General features: G+C 44.4%; 1 protein-coding gene across 1 annotated transcript in view; it reads right to left on the bottom strand.

Moving 5' to 3' along the window:
• Nucleotides 1-25130, bottom strand: part of LOC135551653 (CUB and sushi domain-containing protein 2-like) — a 947993-nt gene that overhangs the window by 353802 nt on the left and 569061 nt on the right. The window contains 6 exon segments of the mRNA XM_064982833.1: nucleotides 858-1046; nucleotides 4870-5085; nucleotides 7074-7190; nucleotides 7643-7831; nucleotides 13895-14082; nucleotides 15498-15636. Of these exon segments, the coding sequence (XP_064838905.1) occupies nucleotides 858-1046; nucleotides 4870-5085; nucleotides 7074-7190; nucleotides 7643-7831; nucleotides 13895-14082; nucleotides 15498-15636 (1038 nt within the window).

The raw sequence follows: 25130 nt of genomic DNA, 5'->3' as shown, positions 1-25130 counted from the left end.
TTTTTATCCCTGTGTTTCCTGTCTCTCTGTGCCAGTGTTTTTATCCCTGTGTTTCCTGTCTCTCTGTGCCAGTGTATCTCCATAATCCACTCTATACATCTCCATAATTCACTCTATATATCTCCATAATCCACTCTATATATCTCCATAATCCACTCTCTATATCTCCATATCTCAATAATCCACTCTCTATATCTCCATAATCCACTCTATATATCTCCATAATCCACTCTCTATATCTCCATATCTCAATAATCCACTCTCTATATCTCCATAATCCACTCTCTATATCTCCATAATCCACTCTCTATATCTCCATAATCCACTCTATATATCTCCATAATCCACACTCTATATATCTCCATAATCCACTCTCTATATATCCATAATCCACTCTCTATATCTCCATAATCCACTCTATATATCTCCATATCTCAATAATCCACTCTCTATATCTCCATAATCCACTCTATATATCTCCATAATCCACACTCTATATATCTCCACAATCCACTCTATATATCTCCATAATCCACTCTATATATCTCCATAATCCACTCTCTATATCTCCATAATCCACTCGATATATCTCCATATCTCAATAATCCACTCTCTATATATCCATAATCCACTCTATATATCTCCATAATCCACTCTCTATATCTCCAATATCCCCTCTATATGCTGTATAAGGCTGTGTGGTAATATATAAGGTTATATTTAAGGTTGTGGGTTGTGTTGGAGTGTTTTACGTAAGGGCACATGAGATGGGCATTAGTTTAATATACATGATTGGGCGAGTTAGTGGATGGGGGAGAGGGGGGAGCAAAACCAAATGAAATTACGGGGCCACCTACCAACACACCTTGGCAGAGGGGAGCTCCACACCCTCCTCCGCCCCCCCAGGCACGTCACCCTCGCCGGCCCCTCCAGACGGTAACCAGGGAAACAGGAGAAGATGAGCGCATCCCCCACCCCAAACTGTAACCCCTTACGGGTGCTGTAGGGAGGAACGCCGGGGTCTTCACAAGGCTCCAGATCATACTCTGAGGGAGGAGAGGAGAAAGGGATGAATGGAAAAGAGAGGTAATCATTCGTAAAATGAAAACAAAACTCCATACTTGTTTTTGAGGATACCAATAATGCATTGCATCATCATGGATTTTCTTCCAGTTGACCCATGACCATGAAAAGCATCTATATAGATCTGTTATACCTCTTACACCTGGTACACCTGGTACTACTGGTACAACTGGTACTACTTTTACACCTGTTACACCTGTTACACCTGGTACTACTGGTACAACTGTTACACCTGGTACTACTGGTACACCTGTTACACCTGGTACACCTGTTACACCTGTTACACCTGGTACACCTGGTACTACTGGTACACCTGGTACTACTGGTACAACTGTTACACCTGGTACTACTGGTACAACAGTTACACCTGTTAAACCTGTTACACCTGGTACACCTGGTACTACTGGTACACCTGTTACACCTGGTACACCTGGTACTACTGTTACACCTGTTACTACTGGTACACCTGTTACTACTGGTACACCTGTTACTACTGTTACACCTGTTACTACTGGTACACCTTTTACACCTGGTACACCTGTTACACCTGTTACACATGTTATACCTGTTACACCTGTTACACCTGTTACTACTGGTACACCTGTTATACCTGTTACACCTGTTATACCTGTTATTACTGTTATACCTGTTACTACTGTTACACCTGTTACACCTGTTATACCTGTTATACCTGTTACACCTGTTATACCTGTTATACCTGTTATACCTGTTATACCTGTTACTACTGTTATACCTGTTATACCTGTTATACCTGTTATACCTGTTACACCTGTTACTACTGTTATACCTGTTACTACTGTTATACCTGTTATACCTGTTATACCTGTTATACCTGTTATACCTGTTACTACTGTTATACCTGTTACACCTGTTACTACTGTTATACCTGTTATACCTGTTATACCTGTTATACCTGTTATACCTGTTACTACTGTTATACCTGTTACACCTGTTATACCTGTTATACCTGTTATACCTGTTACACCTGTTATACCTGTTATACCTGTTATACCTGTTATACCTGTTACACCTGTTACTACTGTTATACCTGTTACACCTGTTATACCTGTTACACCTGTTACACCTGTTACACCTGTTATACCTGTTATACCTGTTATACCTGTTACACCTGTTACTACTGTTATACCTGTTACACCTGTTATACCTGTTATACCTGTTATACCTGTTACACCTGTTACTACTGTTACACCTGTTATACATGTTATACCTGTTACACCTGTTATACATGTTATACCTGTTATACCTGTTATACCTGTTATACCTGTTATACCTGTTACACCTGTTATACCTGTTATACCTGTTACTACTGTTATACCTGTTATACCTGTTATACCTGTTACTACTGTTATACCTGTTATACCTGTTACACCTGTTACTACTGTTACACCTGTTATACATGTTATACCTGTTATACCTGTTATACCTGTTATACCTGTTATACCTGTTATACCTGTTACTACTGTTATACCTGTTATACCTGTTATACCTGTTATACCTGTTATACCTGTTACACCTGTTATACATGTTACACCTGTTATACCTGTTATACCTGTTACACCTGTTATACATGTTATACCTGTTACACCTGTTATACCTGTTATACCTGTTACTACTGTTATACCTGTTATACCTGTTATACCTGTTACACCTGTTATACATGTTATACCTGTTACACCTGTTATACCTGTTATACCTGTTACTACTGTTATACCTGTTATACCTGTTATACCTGTTATACCTGTTACTACTGTTATACCTGTTACACCTGTTATACCTGTTATACCTGTTACACCTGTTATACCTGTTATACCTGTTACTACTGTTATACCTGTTATACCTGTTACTACTGTTATACCTGTTATACCTGTTACACCTGTTATACCTGTTACTACTGTTACACCTGTTATACCTGTTACACCTGTTATACCTGTTACACCTGTTACTACTGTTACACCTGTTATACCTGTTATACCTGTTACTACTGTTACACCTGTTATACCTGTTATACCTGTTACTACTGTTATACCTGTTATACCTGTTACACCTGTTATACCTGTTACACCTGTTACACCTGTTATACCTGTTACTACTGTTATACCTGTTATACCTGTTACTACTGTTATACATGTTATACCTGTTACACCTGTTATACCTGTTATACCTGTTACTACTGTTATACCTGTTATACCTGTTATACCTGTTATACCTGTTACTACTGTTATACCTGTTACACCTGTTACACCTGTTATACCTGTTACACCTGTTATACCTGTTATACCTGTTATACCTGTTACACCTGTTACACCTGTTATACCTGTTACACCTGTTATACCTGTTACTACTGTTATACCTGTTATACCTGTTATACCTGTTATACCTGTTACTACTGTTATACCTGTTATACCTGTTACTACTGTTATACATGTTATACCTGTTATACCTGTTACACCTGTTATACCTGTTATACCTGTTATACCTGTTATACCTGTTACACCTGTTATACCTGTTACTACTGTTATACCTGTTATACCTGTTATACCTGTTACTACTGTTATACCTGTTATACCTGTTACACCTGTTACACCTGTTATACCTGTTACACCTGTTATACCTGTTACTACTGTTATACCTGTTATACCTGTTATACCTGTTATACCTGTTACTACTGTTATACCTGTTATACCTGTTACTACTGTTATACATGTTATACCTGTTATACCTGTTACACCTGTTATACCTGTTATACCTGTTATACCTGTTATACCTGTTACTACTGTTATACCTGTTATACCTGTTATACCTGTTATACCTGTTATACCTGTTACACCTGTTACTACTGTTATACCTGTTACACCTGTTATACCTGTTATACCTGTTATACCTGTTATACCTGTTACACCTGTTATACCTGTTACTACTGTTATACCTGTTACACCTGTTACTACTGTTATACCTGTTATACCTGTTATACCTGTTATACCTGTTATACCTGTTATACCTGTTATACCTGTTATACCTGTTACACCTGTTATACCTGTTACTACTGTTATACCTGTTACACCTGTTACTACTGTTATACCTGTTATACCTGTTATACCTGTTATACCTGTTATACCTGTTACACCTGTTATACCTGTTACTACTGTTATACCTGTTACACCTGTTACTACTGTTATACCTGTTACACATGTTATACCTGTTATACCTGTTATACCTGTTATACCTGTTATACCTGTTACACCTGTTACTACTGTTATACCTGTTACTACTGTTATACCTGTTACACCTGTTATACCTGTTATACCTGTTACACCTGTTATACCTGTTACACCTGTTATACCTGTTACTACTGGTACACCTGTTACACCTGTTACTACTGGTACACCTGTTATACCTGTTATACCTGTTACACCTGTTACACCTGTTACTACTGGTACACCTGTTATACCTGTTACACCTGCTACTACTGGGACACCTATATTTACACAAATATACATGGAGCTCTGTATACTACTGGGACACCTGTTACTACTGCTCCTCATGTTTATAACCTGTTGCCAATTCTGATGCTGCTCCTCATGTTTGCACTGTTAGTTTCATGGTGTGTCTAGCCAGAAAGGAAGGCTACCCTGTGACAAATACACACAGAGACTCATATTTGTATACAATGTATAACACGATAAGGTATTCTCTCAGTATTGGAGCCAGATAAGAAGCCATGCTAAGTTAAACCTGTACCCCTACCTGAGAAGGTGATGTTGAATCCCTCGTAAGAGACAGAGAAGTCTGAGAGGAAGCGTATCTGAGCGGTGTAGTTCCCGTACAGGCCTGCACTGAGGGTGGGGGGCAGTGTTGAGCCCGTTAGTCTCCACAGGGGCTCCGGGAAGCTGCCGTTCTCTGTCACCAACAGGTGGTCATGAGGAGACTCTAGGTGGAATGTATGGAAGGTGAACTGGACACCTGGTGGGGCAGGAGAGAGAGAGAGAGAGAGAGAGAGAGAGAGAGAGAGAGAGAGAGAGAGAGAGAGAGGAGAGAGAGGAGAGAGAGAGAGAGAGAGAGAGAGAGAGAGAGAGAGAGAGAGAGAGAGAGAGAGAGAGAGAGAGAGAGAGAGAGAGAGAGAGAGAGAGAGAGAGAGAGAGAGAGAGAGAGAGAGAGAGAGAGAGAGAGAGGGAGAGGAGGAGAGAGAGAGAGAGGGAGAGAGGGAGAGAGGGAGAGAGAGAGAGAGGGAGAGAGGGAGAGAGAGAGAGAGAGAGAGAGAGAGAGAGAGAGAGAGAGAGAGAGAGAGAGGAAGAGAGAGAGGGGGAGGAGGAGAGAAAAGAGTCAACTACACTTCCTGGTGGGTTACTACAGGAGAGAGCAGCAGATGGTCAGCTACTCTGGGAGAACAATAGAATATGAGTAGAACATGTTTCTGTTTTAAAAACTGAAAACAGCCTTCATGGACCTGGCGTGATTATAGCTCAGTCAGGGACCTGGCGTGATTATAGCTCAGTCAGGGACCTGGCGTGATTATAGCTCAGTCAGGGACCTGGCGTGATTATAGCTCAGTCAGGGACCTGGCGTGATTATAGCTCAGTCAGGGACCTGGCGTGATTATAGCTCAGTCAGGGACCTGGCGTGATTATAGCTCAGTCAGGGACCTGGCATGATTATAGCTCAGTCAGGGACCTGGCGTGATTATAGCTCAGTCAGGGACCTGGCGTGATTATAGCTCAGTCAGGGACCTGGCATGATTATAGCTCAGTCAGGGACCTGGCGTGATTATAGCTCAGTCAGGGACCTGGCGTGATTATAGCTCAGTCAGGGACCTGGCGTGATTATAGCTCAGTCAGGGACCTGGCATGATTATAGCTCAGTCAGGGACCTGGCGTGATTATAGCTCAGTCAGGGACCTGGCGTGATTATAGCTCAGTCAGGGACCTGGCGTGATTATAGCTCAGTCAGGGACCTGGCGTGATTATAGCTCAGTCAGGGACCTGGCATGATTATAGCTCAGTCAGGGACCTGGCGTGATTATAGCTCAGTCAGGGACCTGGCGTGATTATAGCTCAGTCAGGGACCTGGCGTGATTATAGCTCAGTCAGGGACCTGGCGTGATTATAGCTCAGTCAGGGACCTGGCGTGATTATAGCTCAGTCAGGGACCTGGCATGATTATAGCTCAGTCAGGGACCTGGCATGATTATAGCTCAGTCAGGGACCTGGCATGATTATAGCTCAGTCAGGGACCTGGCGTGATTATAGCTCAGTCAGGGACCTGGCGTGATTATAGCTCAGTCAGGGACCTGGCGTGATTATAGCTCAGTCAGGGACCTGGCGTGATTATAGCTCAGTCAGGGACCTGGCGTGATTATAGCTCAGTCAGGGACCTGGCGTGATTATAGCTCAGTCAGGGACCTGGCGTGATTATAGCTCAGTCAGGGACCTGGCGTGATTATAGCTCAGTCAGGGACCTGGCGTGATTATAGCTCAGTCAGGGACCTGGCGTGATTATAGCTCAGTCAGGGACCTGGCGTGATTATAGCTCAGTCAGGGACCTGGCGTGATTATAGCTCAGTCAGGGACCTGGCGTGATTATAGCTCAGTCAGGGACCTGGCGTGATTATAGCTCAGTCAGGGACCTGGCGTGATTATAGCTCAGTCAGGGACCTGGCATGATTATAGCTCAGTCAGGGACCTGGCATGATTATAGCTCAGTCAGGGACCTGGCATGATTATAGCTCAGTCAGGGACCTGACATGAAATAGACAAACATGTCTGTGTCCATGGATGTGTTTGAGTACTTTTGAATAGGTAATAGTACTCATAGAGATTTGACTAGAACAGTGTCTCCTCTGCCTTGGGCTTGGCTAGCAGTGCTGCAGGGATGTACAGGACCTACCATTCTCTACAGGACCAGATAAGTGAAATGTCAGCGAAGTTGAATTAGACAGGAGTGGTCCTGCTCACCTTTGCCATGGGAGGACTCTATCATCCAGGTGCAGTTGAGGTTGTGAGGATAGAAGTCAGGAAACCCAGGAGAGAGGATGGTACCGGTGTTACCCTGAATATAACCTCCACACAACGCTGTAGAGAGAGGGAGAGGGGAGAGGGAGAAGGGAGGAGAGGGGGAGGAGAGGGGGGAGGGGAGGAGAGGGAGGGAGGGAGGGAGGGAGGGAGGGAGGGGGAGGGAGGGAGGGAGGGAGGGAGGGAGGGAGGGAGGGAGGGGGAGGGAGGGAGGGAGGGAGGGAGGGAGGGAGGGACAGAAAGATTAATGTTGAATAAGTAGGTAGTTATTAGATCTACACTTAGCGTAATATACCCAGCTTTCACCCTGCTCTACAATCCAGTTTAGTAGCCCTTCTGAAGGACATACACAGAGAAATCAATCCTGGCCTTAAAACGTGTAATATGAAGATAAACTCTGAAGGACAACTTCAACACTTTTATCCTAGTTTTACAGTTTGATAAGGGCAAGTTCAACCAGGAGCTAAACTGGGGGGTTCATTTTGTGAACAGAATTCAGAATCGGGCCGTACCATCACAGCTGGGCAGGGGTCGACTCCACTGGAAGTTTGGTTCACACTCCAGGGGTTCTGGGTCGCTGAGGGAGTACCCGGCGTCACAGCTGAACGTTACCAAGGCACCCACGTAGAAGTCGTTGCCATGGCGTTGGCCGTTGACGGGGATGCCAGGGTCGACACAGTGATCTGACTGTAGCTGTAGAGCTGAGGAGGAAAACACACTCAGGGTTATTACACACACACGGGTTCACGCACTCACACACACACACGGGTTATCACACACACGCACACACACACACACACACACACACACACACACACACACACACACACACGCACACACACACACACACACACACACACACACACACAGTAACAGACCAGAGTAAGAGACCAGAGTAACAGACCAGAGTAACAGAGCAGAGTAACAGACCAGAGTAACAGAGCAGCATAACAGACCAGAGTAACAAACCAGAGTAACAGACCAGAGTAACAAACCAGTGTAACAGACCAGTGTAACAGACCAGAGTAACAGAGCAGCGTAACAGACAAGAGTAACAGAGCAGCGTAACAGACCAGAGTAACAAACCAGAGTAACAGACCAGAGTAACAAACCAGTGTAACAGACCAGAGTAACAGACCAGAGTAACAGAGCAGCATAACAGACCAGAGTAACAGACCAGAGTAACAGACCAGTGTAACAGACCAGAGTAACAGAGCAGCGTAACAGACCAGAGTAACAGACCAGAGTAACAGACCAAAGTAACAGAGCAGCGTAACAGACCAGAGTAACAGACCAGAGTAAGAGACCAGAGTAACAGAGCAGAGTAACAGAGCAGAGTAACAGACCAGTTTAACAGACCAGAGTAACAGACCAGAGTAACAGACCAGAGTAACAGACCAGTGTAACAGACCAGAGTAACAGAGCAGCGTAACAGACCAGAGTAACAGACCAGAGTAACAGACCAGTGTAACAGACCAGAGTAACAGACCAGAGTAACAGACCAGAGTAAGAGACCAGAGTAACAGACCAGAGTAACAGAGCAGCATAACAGACCAGAGTAACAGACCAGAGTAACAGACCAGTGTAACAGACCAGTGTAACAGACCAGAGTAACAGACCAGAGTAACAGAGCAGCATAACAGACCAGAGTAACAGACCAGAGTAACAGACCAGTGTAACAGACCAGAGTAACAGACCAGAGTAACAGACCAGAGTAAGAGACCAGAGTAACAGACCAGAGTAACAGACCAGAGTAACAGACCAGTGTAACTGCCCCACACACCCTGTCCTGTTTCTTCCCCACACACCCTGTCTTGTTTCTGCCCCACACACCCTGCCCTGTTTCTGCCCCACACACCCTGCCCTGTTTCTGCCCAACACACCCTGTCCTGTTTCTGCCCCACATACCCTGTCCTGTTTCTTCCCCACACACCCTGTCTTGTTTCTGCCCCACACCCTGTCTTGTTTCTGCCCCACACACCCTGCCCTGTTTCTGCCCCACACACCCTGCCCTGTTTCTTCCCCACACACCCTGTCCTGTTTCTTCCCCACACACCCTGCCCTGTTTCTGTCTGAGTGGTGCAGTAGCCACGGTGAATTATTAAAGCTGTCACGGCTTTCGTTGTGGGAAGGAGAAGCGGACCAAAATGCAGCGCAGTTGTGATTCATTTTATTTAATAAGGAAACTATACACGATTAAACTAACAAAATAACAAACGTACGAAAACCGAAACCAGCCCTATCTGGTGCAAAACACAGAGACAGGAACAATCACCCACAAACACAGTGAAATCCAGGCTACCTAAATATGGTTCCCAATCAGGGACAATGACTAACACCTGCCTCTGATTGAGAACCATATCAGGCCAGACATAGAAATAGACAAACAAGACATGCCCACTCAGATCACACCTTGACCAACCAAAACATAGAAACATACAAAGCAATCTATGGTCAGGGTGTGACAGTACCCCCCCCCCCAAGGTGTGGACTCCGGCCGCAAAACCTGAACCTATCGGGGAGGGTCTGGGTGGGCATCTGTCCGCGGTGGCGGCTCCGGTGCTGGACGTGGCCCCCACTTCACCGTAGTCCTCCCCCACCTTGTCCGCTTCCGTGACCTCCTAGCCACTGCAATCCTACTAAATAACACGGGACAGAGGGGCAGCTCGGGACAGAGGGGCAGCTCGGGACAGAGGGGCAGCTCGGGACAGAGGGGCAGCTCGGGACAGAGGGGCAGCTCGGGACAGAGGGGCAGCTCGGGACAGAGGGGCAGCTCGGGACAGAGGGGCTCCTCAGACTCCGGCAGCAGCGCCGTACAGGCGGGAGACTCCGGCAGCAGCGCCTGACAGGCGGGAGACTCCGGCAGCAGCGCCTGACAGGCGGGAGACTCCGGCAGCAGCGCCGGACAGGCGAGAGGCTCCGGCAGCAGCGCCGGACAGGCGAGAGACTCCGGCAGCAGCGGAGAGGAGGAAGGCTCTGGCAGATCCTGGCTGACTGGCGGATCTGGAAGAGTCTGGCTGACTGGCGGATCTGGAAGAGTCTGGTTGACTGGCAGATCTGGAAGAGTCTGGTTGACTAGCAGATCTGGAAGAGTCTGGTTGACTAGCAAATCTGGAAGAGTCTGGTTGACTGGCAGATCTGGAAGAGTCTGGTTGACTAGCAGATCTGGAAGAGTCTGGTTGGCTGGCAGATCTGGAAAAGTCTGGTTGGCTGGAAGATCTGGGAGAGTCTGGTTGACTGGCAGATCTGGAAGAGTCTGGCTGACTGGGGGTTCCGGCAGATCCTGGCTGACTGGCGGATCTGGAAGAATCTGTCTGACTGGCGGATCTGGAAGTCTTGCAGACTGGCAGATCTGGAAGAGTCTGGCTGAGTGGCCGATCTGGAAGAGTCTGGCATACTGGCAGATCTGGAAGAGTCTGGCAGACTGGCAGATCTGGAGGAGTCTGGCTGAGTGGCGGATCTGGAAGAGTCTGGCTGACTGGCAGATCTGGAAGAGTCTGGTTGACTGGCAGATCTGGAAGAGTCTGGTTGGCTGGCAGATCTGGGAGAGTCTGGTTGACTGGCAGATCTGGAAGAGTCTGGCTGACTGGTCCATGCAGACTGACAGCTCTGGCTGTTCCATGCAGACTGACAACTCTGGCTGTTCCATGAAGACTGACAGCTCTGGCTGCTCCATGCAGACTGGCAGCGCCATGAAGACTGACAGCTCTGGCTGCTCCATGCAGACTGGCAGCTCTGGCTGCTCCCATGCAGGCTGGCAGCTCTGGCTGCGCTGAACAGGCGGGAGACTCCGGCAGCGCAGGAGAGGAGAAAGGCTCCGGCAGCGCTGAACAGGCGGGAGACTCCGGCAGCGCAGGAGAGGAGGAAGGCTCCGGTAGCGCTGGAGAGGCGAGGCACACTGTAGGCCTGATGCGTGGTGCTGGCACTGGTGGTACTGGGCCGAGGACACGCACAGGAAGCCTGGTGTGGAGAGCTGCCACCGGAGGACTGATGTGTGGAGGTGGCACTGGATAGACTGGACCGTGCAGGCGCACTGGAGCTCTTGAGCACCGAGCCTGCCCAACCTTACATGGCTCGATGCCCACTCTAGCCCGGCCAATACGAGGAGCTGGTATGAACCGCACCGGGCTATGCACCCGCACTGGAGACACCGTGCGCTCCACAGCATAACACGGTGCCTGCCCGGTCTCTTTAGCCCCCCGGTAAGCACAGGAAGTTTGCGCATGTCTCCTACCTGGCGTAGCCCTACTCCCTGTGAGCCACCTCCAATAAATTTTTGGGGCTGACTCTCGGGCTTCCTTCCGCGCCGCCGTGCTTGCTTCGCCATCTCCATTCTCCTATAACCCTCTTCGCACTGCTCCAGTGAATCCCAGGCGGGCTCCGGCACTCTCCCTGGGTTGACCGCCCACCTGTCTATTTCCTCCCAAGTAGTGTAGTCCCGATATTGTTGCTCCTGCTGCCGCTGTTGCTTCTCCTCATAACAAAGCCTCTCAGCTCTCGCCGCCTCCAGTTCTTCTTTGGGGCGGCGATATTCTCCAGGCTGATCCCAGGGTCCTTCTCCAAACAATTCATCCTCCCATGTCCATTCCTCTTTTTGTTGCTCCTGCTGTTGCTTTTGCCTGTTATCACGCCGCTTGGTCCTGTTGTGGTGGGTGATTCTGTCACGGCTTTCGTTGTGGGAAGGAGGAGCGGACCAAAATGCAGCGTAGTTGTGATTTATTTTATTTAATAAGGAAACTATACACGATTAAACTAACAAAATAACAAATGTACGAAAACCGAAACCAGCCCTATCTGGTGCAAAACACAGAGACAGGAACAATCACCCACAAACACACAGTGAAACCCAGGCTACCTAAATATGGTTCACAATCAGAGACAATGACTAACACCTGCCTCTGATTGAGAACCATATCAGGCCAGACATAGAAATAGACAAACAAGACATCCAACATAGAATGCCCACTCAGATCACACCCTGACCAACCAAAACATAGAAACATACAAAATAAACTGTGGTCAGGGTGTGAAAAAAGCAGAGACTGCTGCTGTGACGAAGGGTTACTAATGTTGAGTCTGCCGATGTGCCCCTGTGTGTTTTCTGCCGATGTGCCCCTGTGTGTTTTCTGCCGATGTGCCCCTGTGTGTTTTCTGCCGATGTGCCCCTGTGTGTTTTCTGAAGATGTGCCCCTGTGTGTTTTCTGCAGATGTGCCCCTGTGTGTTTTCTGAAGATGTGCCCCTGTGTGTTTTCTGCCGATGTGCACCTGTGTGTTTTCTGCCGATGTGCCCCTGTGTGTTTTCTGCCGATGTGCACCTGTGTGTTTTCTGCCGATGTGCCCCTGTGTGTTTTCTGCCGATGTGCACCTGTGTGTTTTCTGCCGATGTGCCCCTGTGTGTTTTCTGCCGATGTGCCCCTGTGTGTTTTCTGCCGATGTGCCCCTGTGTGTTTTCTGCCGATGTGCCCCTGTGTGTTTTCTGCCGATGTGCCCCTGTGTGTTTTCTGCCGATGTGCCCCTGTGTGTTTTCTGCCGATGTGCCCCTGTGTGTTTTCTGCCGATGTGCCCCTGTGTGTTTTCTTCCGATGTGCCCCTGTGTGTTTTCTGCCGATTTGCCCCTGTGTGTTTTCTGCCGATGTGCCCCTGTATGTTTTCTGCCGATGTGCCCCTGTGTGTTTTCTGCCGATGTGCCCCTGTTTGTTTTCTGCCGATGTGCCCCTGTGTGTTTTCTGAAGATGTGCCCCTGTGTGTTTTCTGCCGATGTGCACATGTGTGTTTTCTGCCGATGTGCACCTGTGTGTTTTCTGACGATGTGCACCTGTGTGTTTTCTGCCGATGTGCACCTGTGTGTTATCTGACGATGTGCAACATCTTACAATATAATCAACCCTGTAGTTATTAAATAGATATGGATGTTGCGATTGAGATGTCTGCATAGAGAAAAGGGAGTGATGATGCTTTTAATACCACCTCATGAATATCACCTCATGAATACCACCTCATGAATACCACCTCATGAATACCACCTCATTAATACCACCTCGTGAATATCACCTCATTAATACCAGCTCATGAATATCACTTCATTAATACCACCTCATGAATACCACCTCATGAATATCACCTCATGACAATCACCTCATTAATACCACCTCATTAATACCACCTCATTAATACCACCTCATTAATACCACCTCGTGAATATCACCTCATTAATACCAGCTCATGAATATCACTTCATTAATACCACCTCATTAATACCAGTTCATGAATACCAGCTCATGAATATCACCTCATGAATACCACCTCATGAATATCACCTCATGAATATCACCTCATTAATATCACCTCATTAATATAACCTCATGAATACCACCTCATTAATACCACCTCATGAATATCGCCTCATTAATATCACCTCATTAATATCACCTCATTAATATCACCTCATTAATACCACCTATCACTGGGTCAGTCAGGGACCTGGCATGATTATAGCTCAGTCAGGGACCTGGCATGATTATAGCTCAGTCAGGGACCTGGCATGATTATAGCTCAGTCAGGGACCTGGCATGACTTTGGCAGTGGAATAGCAAAACCAATAATTTGTAATGATGGGCTTTGTATCAAGCCAAGCAAACTAATCTGGAACATAATATGATTGTTTGTCTGTGAGGAGAGGAAGGTAGGGAGCATTCCAGAGATCATCTAACGGTTGCTCTGGACCCAGCAATGTCTACTGGTTGTAGAGAAACACAAAGTCTTACTCTCATAGTGGATGCGGAAGCCAATGTCCGAGTGGCTCTTGTCGGTGGAGAAGAGGAGGAACAGGAAGTTGGAGGTGCTGATGAGGAACTGGGGCACCTGGGTACCCTGGTAGCTACCAATCAGAGGCGAGGAGGGGAACCGCCCGTCACGCACCTCCAGCACGTCATAGTTTACCTCAGTACGAAACCTGGGAGAACAACCAATGGGTTAACAGGAATCTGAGGGAACAACCAATGGGTTAGCAAGAATCATATGAAACAGCAAGATAGGAGTTACGACAGGGTAAAACACTGGTTTTAAACACTGGTCAGTGTTTCCCAAATAATAGTAGAATAGAGAAAACGTCTGGATTCATATTCAGAAGCAACGTGGAAAGCAGCATCGTTCTTCTTTTGGAACAATGTGTTGTACAGCTGAGAGAAGCCTGGAGGAAAGATGCTTGAGTGACAGGGAGGTGACACTTGGTATGTGTGGCCCGGAAAGTGGAAGCAAGCAGCCACGGGAGAGAGAGGACTCCATGGCGCTCGGAGGCTGCGGTAGAACGAAGCCTGATCATTAGTAACAATTAGTATCTGGGTGATTATTTGTAGGCGCAGTGGTGCTCCCAAATAAAACAAATCCAGGTCGCATCAAAAGGCAGAGAGAGAGAGAGAGAGAGAGAGAGAGAGAGAGAGACTGTGACTGACCCAAAAAGTGATACACTAAGGAAAGCTTTGACTATGTACAGACTCAGTGAGCATAGCCTTGCTATTGAGAAAGGCCGCCGTAGGCAGACATGGCTCTCAAGAGAAGACAGGCTATGTGCTCACTGCCCACAAAATGAGGTGGAAACTGAGCTGCACTTCCTAACCTCCTGTTTAATGTATGACCATATTAGAGAGACATATTTCCCTCGGATTACACAGATCCACAAAGAATTCAAAAACAAATCCAATGTTGATAAACTCCCATATCTACTGGGTGAAATACCACAGTGTGACATCACAGCAGCAATATTTGTGACCTGTTGCCACAAGAAAAGGGCAACCAGTGAAGAACAAACACCATTGTAAATACAACCCATATTTATGCTTATTTATTTCCCTTGTGTACTTTAACCATTTGTACATTGTTACAACACTGTATATTCTCTACCTCACGTGCTTTGGCAATGTTAACACATGTTTCCCATGCCAATAAAGCCCCTTGAATTGAATTGAACATTGAGAGAGAGAGAGAGAGAGGAGGGGGGAGAGAGAGAGACAGAGAGAGAGAGAGAAAGAGAGAGAGACATCGAGAGAGAGGAGAGAGACATCGAGAGAGATAGAGAGAGACATCGAGAGAGAGAGAGAGAGACATCGAGAGAGAGAGAGAGACATCGAGAGAGAGCGAGAGAGAGAGACATCGAGCGAGAGAGAGACATCGAGAGAGAGAGAGAGAGAGAGACATCGAGAGAGAGACATCGAGAGAGAGAGAGAGACATCAGAGAGAGAAAGAGAGTAATACACAGTACAATAAATAATGTAGGAGAAGATGGAAGAGAGAGAGAGAGAGAGAGAGCAGAATGAATGATAGTAAGGGTAGAGATAGGAAAATAAAAGAAGACAGTGTGTCCTGACTTACTTATCAAACACGATCTTGATGGGGTATCCTGGCGGAGCCTCGATGACCCACTCACAGTTAAGGGCCTCCTTATAGAGCTCTGGCCAACCAGGGGACAGGATGATTCCACTAGGAGCCGTCAGATCACCCCCACACTGAGCTGAGGAACAGGGGAGGAGAGGGGGGGGGTGAAGGGGAGGAAGGGAGAGGAGGGGGGGAGAGGGGGGATGAAGGGGAGGAAGGGAGAGGGAGAGGGGGGGGTGAAGGGGAGGAAGGGAGAGGAGAGGGAGGGGGTGAAGGGGAGGAAGGGAGAGTAGAGGGGGGGGATGAAGGGGAGGAAGGGAGAGGAGAGGGGGGGGGGGTGAAGGGGAGGAAGGGAGAGGAGAGAGGAGAGGAATAAGAAGAGGGAGGGTGAGAGGAGGGGGCAGATGGTGTGGGAAAAGAGGGGAGGGGAGGTGAGGGATGAGGGAAGAAGAGGGATAGGGACGGGGAGAGGGAGGATAGGGAGGGGGAGAGGGAGGGTATGGAGGGGGAGAGGAAGGACGAGAGGAGGGATGAGAGGTGTGAGAAGAACACAGAGCGAGGGAGAAGAGGGAAAAAGCGACAGTCTATTATATAGTCACGAATGTGTCCGATGTGTTCACTTATCCCCATAGCTCATCTTCAAAGTCCATGTTTAACACAATACATCACTGGGACTCTGTTTCAGTCAGCCTCAGCAGGGGTGGAGGCCATCATGGAAATGGTTGACAATTACTGGAGCTCAAGGTCAAACATCAGTCCAGAGACTGACGGGGTGGTTTGGTGGAAGGGAGAAGGGGGAGGCAAGTGTGTGTGTGTGTGTGTGTGTGTGTGTGTGTGTGTGTGTGTGTGTGTGTGTGTGTGTGTGTGTGTGTGTGTGTTCATGCATAAACCCTTGTGTGTATCACACAGAACAGAAAACACCTTGGTCATCACACAACAGCCTGTGATGTGAGGCTAACCTGATCAACAGCCTGTGATGTGAGGCTAACCTGATCAACAGCCTGTGATGTGAGGCTAACCTGATCAACAGCCTGTGATGTGAGGCTAACCTGATCAACAGCCTGTGATGTGAGGCTAACCTGATCAACAGCCTGTGATGTGAGGCTAACCTGATCAACAGCCTGTGATGTGAGGCTAACCTGATCAACAGCCTGTGATGTGAGGCTAACCTGATCAACAGCCTGTGATGTGAGGCTAACCTGATCAACAGCCTGTGATGTGAGGCTAACCTGATCAACAGCCTGTGATGTGAGGCTAACCTGATCAACAGCCTGTGATGTGAGGCTAACCTGATCAACAGCCTGTGATGTGAGGCTAACCTGATCAACAGCCTGTGATGTGAGGCTAACCTGATCAACAGCCTGTGATGTGAGGCTAACCTGATCAACAGCCTGTGATGTGAGGCTAACCTGATCAACAGCCTGTGATGTGAGGCTAACCTGATCAACAGCCTGTGATGTGAGGCTAACCTGATCAACAGCCTGTGATGTGAGGCTAACCTGATCAACAGCCTGTGATGTGAGGCTAACCTGATCAACAGCCTGTGATGTGAGGCTAACATGCCTGTCTCCTCATTGATGTGCCTTGTCAATACTGCAGGTGGTTAAATTATGCAGTCATCTGTATTGTGTTGTAAAATATAGAAAAAAATTAACTAATCGTCTTCGCCACTTCATCGATTGTCATTACAATGTACGATGTAACTGATCAATTGATCTGACGGCTGTGTTTCATACACTACACTATAGCCTGGCATACTGTTTCATACACTACACTATAGCCTGGCATACTGTTTCATACACTACACTATAGCCTGGCATACTGTTTCATACACTACACTATAGCCTGGCATACTGTTTCATACACTACACTATAGCCTGGCATACTGTTTCATACACTACACTATAGCCTGGCATACTGTTTCATACACTACACTATAGCCTGGCATACTGTTTCATACACTACACTATAGCCTGGCATACTGTTTCATACACTACACTATAGCCTGGCATACTGTTTCATACTCTACACTATAGCCTGGCATACTGTTTCATACACTACACTATAGCCTGGCATACTGTTTCATACACTACACTATAGCCTGGCATACTGTTTCATACACTACACTATAGCCTGGCATACTGTTTCATACACTACACTATAGCCTGGCATACTGTTTCATACACTACACTATAGCCTGGCATACTGTTTCATACACTACACTATAGCCTGGCATACTGTTTCATACACTACACTATAGCCTGGCATACTGTTTCATACACTACACTATAACCTGGCATACTGTTTCATACACTACACTATAGCCTGGCATACTGTTTCATACACTACACTATAGCCTGGCATACTGTTTCATACACTACACTATAGCCTGGCATACTGTTTCATACACTACACTATAGCCTGGCATACTGTTTCATACTCTACACTATAGCCTGGCATACTGTTTCATACACTACACTATAGCCTGGCATACTGTTTCATACTCTACACTATAGCCTGGCATACTGTTTCATACACTACACTATAGCCTGGCATACTGTTTCATACACTACACTATAGCCTGGCATACAGTTTCATACACTACACTATAGCCTGGCATACTGTAATGAATAACTATTACATAACTATTCCATCTACATAACTATAACATCTACCTAACTATTACATCTACATAACTACTACATCGACATAACTATTACATACCTACTACATCTACATAACTATTACATAACTATTACATATACATAACTATTACATCTACATAACTATAACATCTACCTAACTATTACATCTACATAACTATTACATCTACATCTACATAACTATAACATCTACATAACTATAACATCTACATAACTATTACATCTACATAACTATTACATCTACATATCTACTACATCTACATAACTATTACATCTACATAACTATTACATCTACATAACTATTACATCTACATATCTACTACATCTACATAACTATTACATCTACATAACTATAACATCTACATAACTATAACATCTACATAACTATTACATCTACATAACTATAACATCTACATAACTATAACATCTACATAACTATTACATCTACATAACTATTACATCTACATAACTATAACATCTACATAACTATTACATCTACATAACTATAACATCTACATAACTATTACATCTACATAACTATTACATCTACATAACTATTACATAACTATTACATCTACATAACTATTACATCTACATAACTATAACATCTACATAACTATAACATCTACATAACTATTACATCTACATAACTATTACATCTACATAACTATTACATCTACATATCTACTACATCTACATAACTATTACATCTACATAACTATTACATCTACATAACTATAACATCTACCTAACTATTACATCTACATAACTATTACATCTACATAACTATTACATCTACATATCTACTACATCTACATAACTATTACATCTACATAACTATAACATCTACCTAACTATTACATCTACATATCTACTACATCTACATAACTATTACATCTACATAACTATTACATCTACATAACTATTACATCTACATAACTATTACATCTACATAACTACTACATCTACATAACTATAACATCTACATAACTATTACATCTACATAACATCAACATAACTATTACATAACTATAACATCTACATAACTATAACATCTACATAACTATAACATCTACATAACTATAACATCTACATAACTATTACATCTACATAACATCTACATAACTATGACATAACTATTACATCTACATAACTATTACATCTACATAACTATTACATCTACATAACATCTACATAACTATTACATCTACATAACTATTACATCTACATAACATCTACATAACTATTACATCTACATAACTATTACATCTACAAAACTATTACATAACTACTACATAACTACTACATCTACATAACTATTACATAACTATTACATCTACATAACTATTACATCTACATAACTATTACATCTACATAACTATAACATCTACCTAACTATTACATCTACATAACTATTACATCTACATAACTATTACATCTACATATCTACTACATCTACATAACTATTACATCTACATATCTACTACATCTACATAACTATTACATCTACATATCTACTACATCTACATAACTATTACATCTACATATCTACTACATCTACATAACTATTACATCTACATAACTATTACATCTACATAACTATTACATCTACATAACTATTACATCTACATATCTACTACATCTACATAACTATTACATCTACATAACTATAACATCAACATAACTATTACATCTACATAGAAATGTACTCAGTAGTTTGTTGAAGCACCTTCGGCAGCAATTACAGTCTTAAGTCATCTTGCGAATGACACTATAAGCTTGGCAAACATGTATTTGGGGAGTTTCTCAAGCTGTGTCAGGTTGTATAGGGAGCATTGCTGTACAGCTATTTTCAGGTCTCTCCAGAGACATTCAATCGAGTTCAAGTCTGGGCTCTGGTTGGGCCACTCAAGGACATTCAGAGACTTGTCCCAAAGCCACTCGTGCATTGTCTTGGCTGTGTGCTTAGGGTCATTGTCCTGTTGGAAGGTGAACCTTCGCCCCAGTCTGAGGTCCTGAGTGCTCTGGAGCAGGTTTTCATCAAGGATCTCCTCTGTACATTGCTCCGTTCATCTTTCTCTCGATCCTGTCTAGTCTCCCAGTCCCTGCCACTGAAAAACAACCCCACAGCATGATGCTACCACCACCATGCTTCACCGTAGGGATGGTGCCAGGTTTCCTCCAGACATGATGCTTGGCATTCAGGTCAAAGAGTTCCATCTTGATTTCATCAGACCAGAGAATCTTGTTTCTCATGGTGTCAGAGGCTTCCAACTGGCAACTCTACAATAAAGGCCTGATTGGTGGAGAGCTGAAGAGATGGTTGTCCTTCAATCAAGTTGTAGAAAAATCTCAAGGATGGTCAATGGAAACAGGAAGCACCTGAGCTCAATTTCAAGTCTCAACGCAAATGGTCTGAATACTTATGTAAATAAGGTAACACATTTCCAGACATTTCTAAAAAACTATTTTTGCCATGTCATTATGGGGTATTGTGATGTCAATATGGGGTATTGTGATGTCATCATGGGGTATTGTGATGTCATTATGGGTTATTGTGATGTTATTATGGGGTATTGTGATGTCATTATGGGGTATTGTGATGTCATTATGGGTTATTGTGATGTTATTTATGGGGTATTGTGATGTCATTATGGGGTATTGTGATGTCATTATGGGTTATTGTGATGTTATTATGGGGTATTGTGATGTCATTATGGGGTATTGTGATGTTATTTATGGGGTATTGTGATGTCATTATGGGGTATTGCGATGTCAATATGGGGTATTGTGATGTCATCATGGGGTATTGTGATGTCATTATGGGTTATTGTGATGTTATTATGGGTTATTGTGATGTTATTATGGGGTATTGTGATGTCATTATGGGGTATTGTGATGTCAATATGGGGTATTGTGATGTCATCATGGGTTATTGTGATGTTATTTATGGGGTATTGTGATGTCATCATGGGGTATTGTGATGTCATTATGGGTTATTGTGATGTTATTATGGGTTATTGTGATGTTATTATGGGGTATTGTGATGTCATTATGGGTTATTGTGATGTTATTTATGGGGTATTGTGATGTCATTATGGGGTATTGTGATGTTATTATGGGGTATTGTGACGTCATTATGGGGTATTGTGATGTTATTATGGGGTATTGTGATGTCATTATGGGTTATTGTGATGTTATTTATGGGGTATTGTGATGTCATTATGGGGTATTGTGATGTTATTATGGGGTATTGTGATGTCATTATGGGGTATTGTGTGTGGATTGATGAGGACATGTTTTCATTTGATCCATTTTAGAATAAGGCATACCTGTAGCATAACAAAATGTGGAAAAGGTCAAGGGGTATAAATACTTTCCCAATGCAATGTACTTAACAACCATCCAGTGTTGATATCCAATGCCAGGTCGTGATTCGTTGAAGTCAAATAACAAACCACTGATTTGTTTCAGCCTCCCAAAATCTCCATCCAACATTCTAGAATTTAGATAACTGTCTCCAACAAATTTTCTTCAAACCTAAAAATTATTTTCAGGTTTTGTAAACCGCACATACAACGTAAACATGCTGCTCCATGTTAATTTCATTTCAAAAATAATATCAATGGAATTGATTAACATAAAAACATTTAGGTCACCCTTACCGTGTTCAAAATGTAACTAGGTGTCTCCTACAAGTTGTCCCCTAACCAGTGATTATCTCCTGATTTTTCTACAAATTATTCTCAGATTATCCTACAAATTCCTTGATGTCCACATCAACCAACAAACTATCACGGTCAAAACACACCAAGACAGTCATGAAGAGGGCACGACAAAACCTATTCCCCCTCAGGAGACTGAAAATATTTGTCATGGGTCCCCAGACCCTCAAAAAGGTTCGACAGCTGCACCATCGACAGCATCCTGACCGGTTGCATCACCGCCTGGCAACTGCTCGGCTTCTGACCGTAAGTAGCAACACAGTGTAGTATGAACGGCCCAGTACATCACTGGGGCCAGGCTTCCTGCCATCCAGGACCAATATAATAGGTGGTGTCAGACGAAAACCCATAAAATTGTCAGAGGCTCCAGTCACCCAAGTTATAGACTGTTTTCTCTGCTACCAACGGCAAACGGTATTGGAATGCCAAGTCTAGGACCAAAAGGCTCCTCAACAGCTTCTACCCCCCAAGCCGTAATACTGCTGAACAATTAATGATATCGCCACCGGACAATTTACATTGTCCTGTCTCCTGCACACTGACTCGATACCGTAACACCCTGTATATAGCCTCCACATTGACTCTGTACCGGTACCCCATGTATATAGCCTCCACATTGACTCTGTACTGGAACACCCTGTATATAGCCTCCACATTGACTCTGTACCGTAACACCCTGTATATAGCCTCCACATTGACTCTGTACTGGTACACCCTGCATATAGCCTCCACATTGACTCTGTACCGGTACACCCTGTATATAGCCTCCACATTGACTCTATACCGTAACACCCTGTATATAGCCTCCACATTGACTCTGTACCGTAGCACCCTGTATATAGCCTCCACATTGACTCTGTACTGGTACCGAGAGTCAATGTGGAGGCTATATACAGGGGTACCGGTACAGAGCCAATGTGGAGGCTACATACAGGGTCTGTCTGTCTGTCTGTCTGTCTGTCTGTCTGTCTGTCTGTCTGTCTGTCTGTCTGTCTGTCTGTCTGTCTGTCTGTCAACCCGATTTCCCCCATAATCGATATCAGTGATTTATTGCCCCTTGTCTGCATGTGCAGTTTATATACTGCTATTATTACTATTGCACATGAATGTGTCGATAGTACATTTTATGTTTGTTTTTTATCACAAAGTGTTTTTGCATTTTGGTTATTGATGTGACGTTATACCTGTGTTTTGACATTGGCTACATATCAAAATCTCTTGTGAACAGGAAGTCTAGTCGCCTAGTGGTTAGTGTGTTGGGCCAGTTACCAGCAGGTTGTAACGGCGTTCTTATAATCTATAACATATAACATATAATTTATAACATATAATATATAATATATAAAGTATAACATATAACTCTAACGGCGTTCTTCGTTTGTCGAAAGAAAGTCGGACCGAAATGCAGCGTGTTGGTTACTCATGTTCTTTAACGGAACAAATGACGATACACAAAATAACTTATGAATACAAAAAACAACAAAACGGAACGTGAAACCTATTACAGCCTATCTGGTGAACACTACACAGAGACAGGAACAATCACCCACGAAATACAAAGTGAAACCCAGGCTACCTAAATACGGTTCCCAATCAGAGACAACGAGAATCACCTGACTCTGATTGAGAACCGCCTCAGGCAGCCAAACCTAAACAACACCCCTACTCAGCCGCAATCCCAAATACTACAAACCCCAATACGAAAATACAATATATAAACCCATGTCACACCCTGGCCTGACCAAATATATAATGAAAACACAAAATACAATGACCAAGGCGTGACACAGGCTGCCTAGTGGTTAGAGTGTTGGGCCAGTAACCAGCAGGTAGCCTAGTGGTTAGAGTGTTCGGCAAGTAACCAGCAGGTAGCCTCGTGGTTAGAGTGTTGGTCAGTAACCAGCAGGTAGCCTCGTGGTTAGAGTGTTCGGCAAGTAACCAGCAGGTAGCCTCGTGGTTAGAGTGTTGGTCAGTAACCAGCAGGTAGCCTCGTGGTTAGAGTGTTCGGCAAGTAACCAGCAGGTAGCCTCGTGGTTAGAGTGTTGTTCAGTAACCAGCAGGTAGCCTAGTGGTTAGAGTGTTGGGCCAGTAACCAAAAGGTTGCCTCGTGGTTAGAGTGTTGGGCCAGTAACCAGCAGGTAGCCTAGTGGTTAGAGTGTTGGGCCAGTAACCAGCAGGTAGCCTCGTGGTTAGAGTGTTTGGCCAGTAACCAGCAGGTAGCCTAGTGGTTAGAGTGTTGGGCCAGTAACCAGCAGGTAGCCTAGTGGTTAGAGCGTTGGGCCAGTAACCAGCAGGTAGCCTCGTGGTTAGAGCGTTGGACTAGTAACTGAAAGCTTGCTAGAATGAAGCCCCGAGCTGACAAGGTTAAAATCTGCCATTCTGCCCCTGAACAAGGCAATTAACCCACTGTTCCTAGGCCGTCATTGTAAATAAGAATGTGTTCTTAAAAACTTCTTATGGCTGGGGGCAGTATTGAGTAGCTTGGAAGAGGAGCCCATAATAAACTGCTTGCTCTTCAGTCGCATTTGCTAATATTGCATATTATTATTATTATTAGTATTATTATATTTGGATAGGAAACACTCAGAAGTTTCTAAAACTGTTTGAATGATGTCTGTGAGTATAACAGAACTCATATGGCAAGCAGAAACCTGAGAAGAAATTCAACCAGGAAGTCGGAAATCTGAGATTGGTCGATTTTCAACTCAGCCCCTATTGAAAATGCGTTGGAATATTGGTTATGTTGCTCTTCCTAAGGCTTCCACTAGATGTCAACCAATTTTTTTTTAGGCTTCTACTGTGAAGGGGGGCTGAATGAGAGGGGAATGAGTCAGGTCTGCTAGCAGCCACATGCTGGTAACGCGCATTCACATGACAGGTATCTCCCGTTCCATTTGCTTTTCTGAAGACAAAGGAATTCTCCGGTTGGAACATTATTGAAGATTTATTTTAAAAACATCCTAAAGATTGATTCTGTACATCGTTTGACATGTTTCTATGGACTGTAATGGAACTTTTTGACATTTTGTCCGCAACTAGTGAACGCAAAAGTAGCTATTCGGACATAAATTATGGACATTATCAAACAAATCAAACATTTTTTTGTGGAACTGGGATTCCTGGGAGTGCATTCTGATGAAGATCATCAAAGGTAAGTGGATATTTATAATGTTATTCCTGACTTCTGTTGACTGCACAATATGGCAGAAATCTTTTTGGCTTGTTTGGTCTCTGAGTGCCGT

Source organism: Oncorhynchus masou, chromosome 13, assembly GCF_036934945.1.
Source record: "Oncorhynchus masou masou isolate Uvic2021 chromosome 13, UVic_Omas_1.1, whole genome shotgun sequence".
NCBI classification, from domain to species: Eukaryota; Metazoa; Chordata; class Actinopteri; order Salmoniformes; family Salmonidae; genus Oncorhynchus; species Oncorhynchus masou.
Note: the sequence above shows the minus strand (reverse complement) of the source record. Positions and strands in the feature narration are given on the sequence as shown.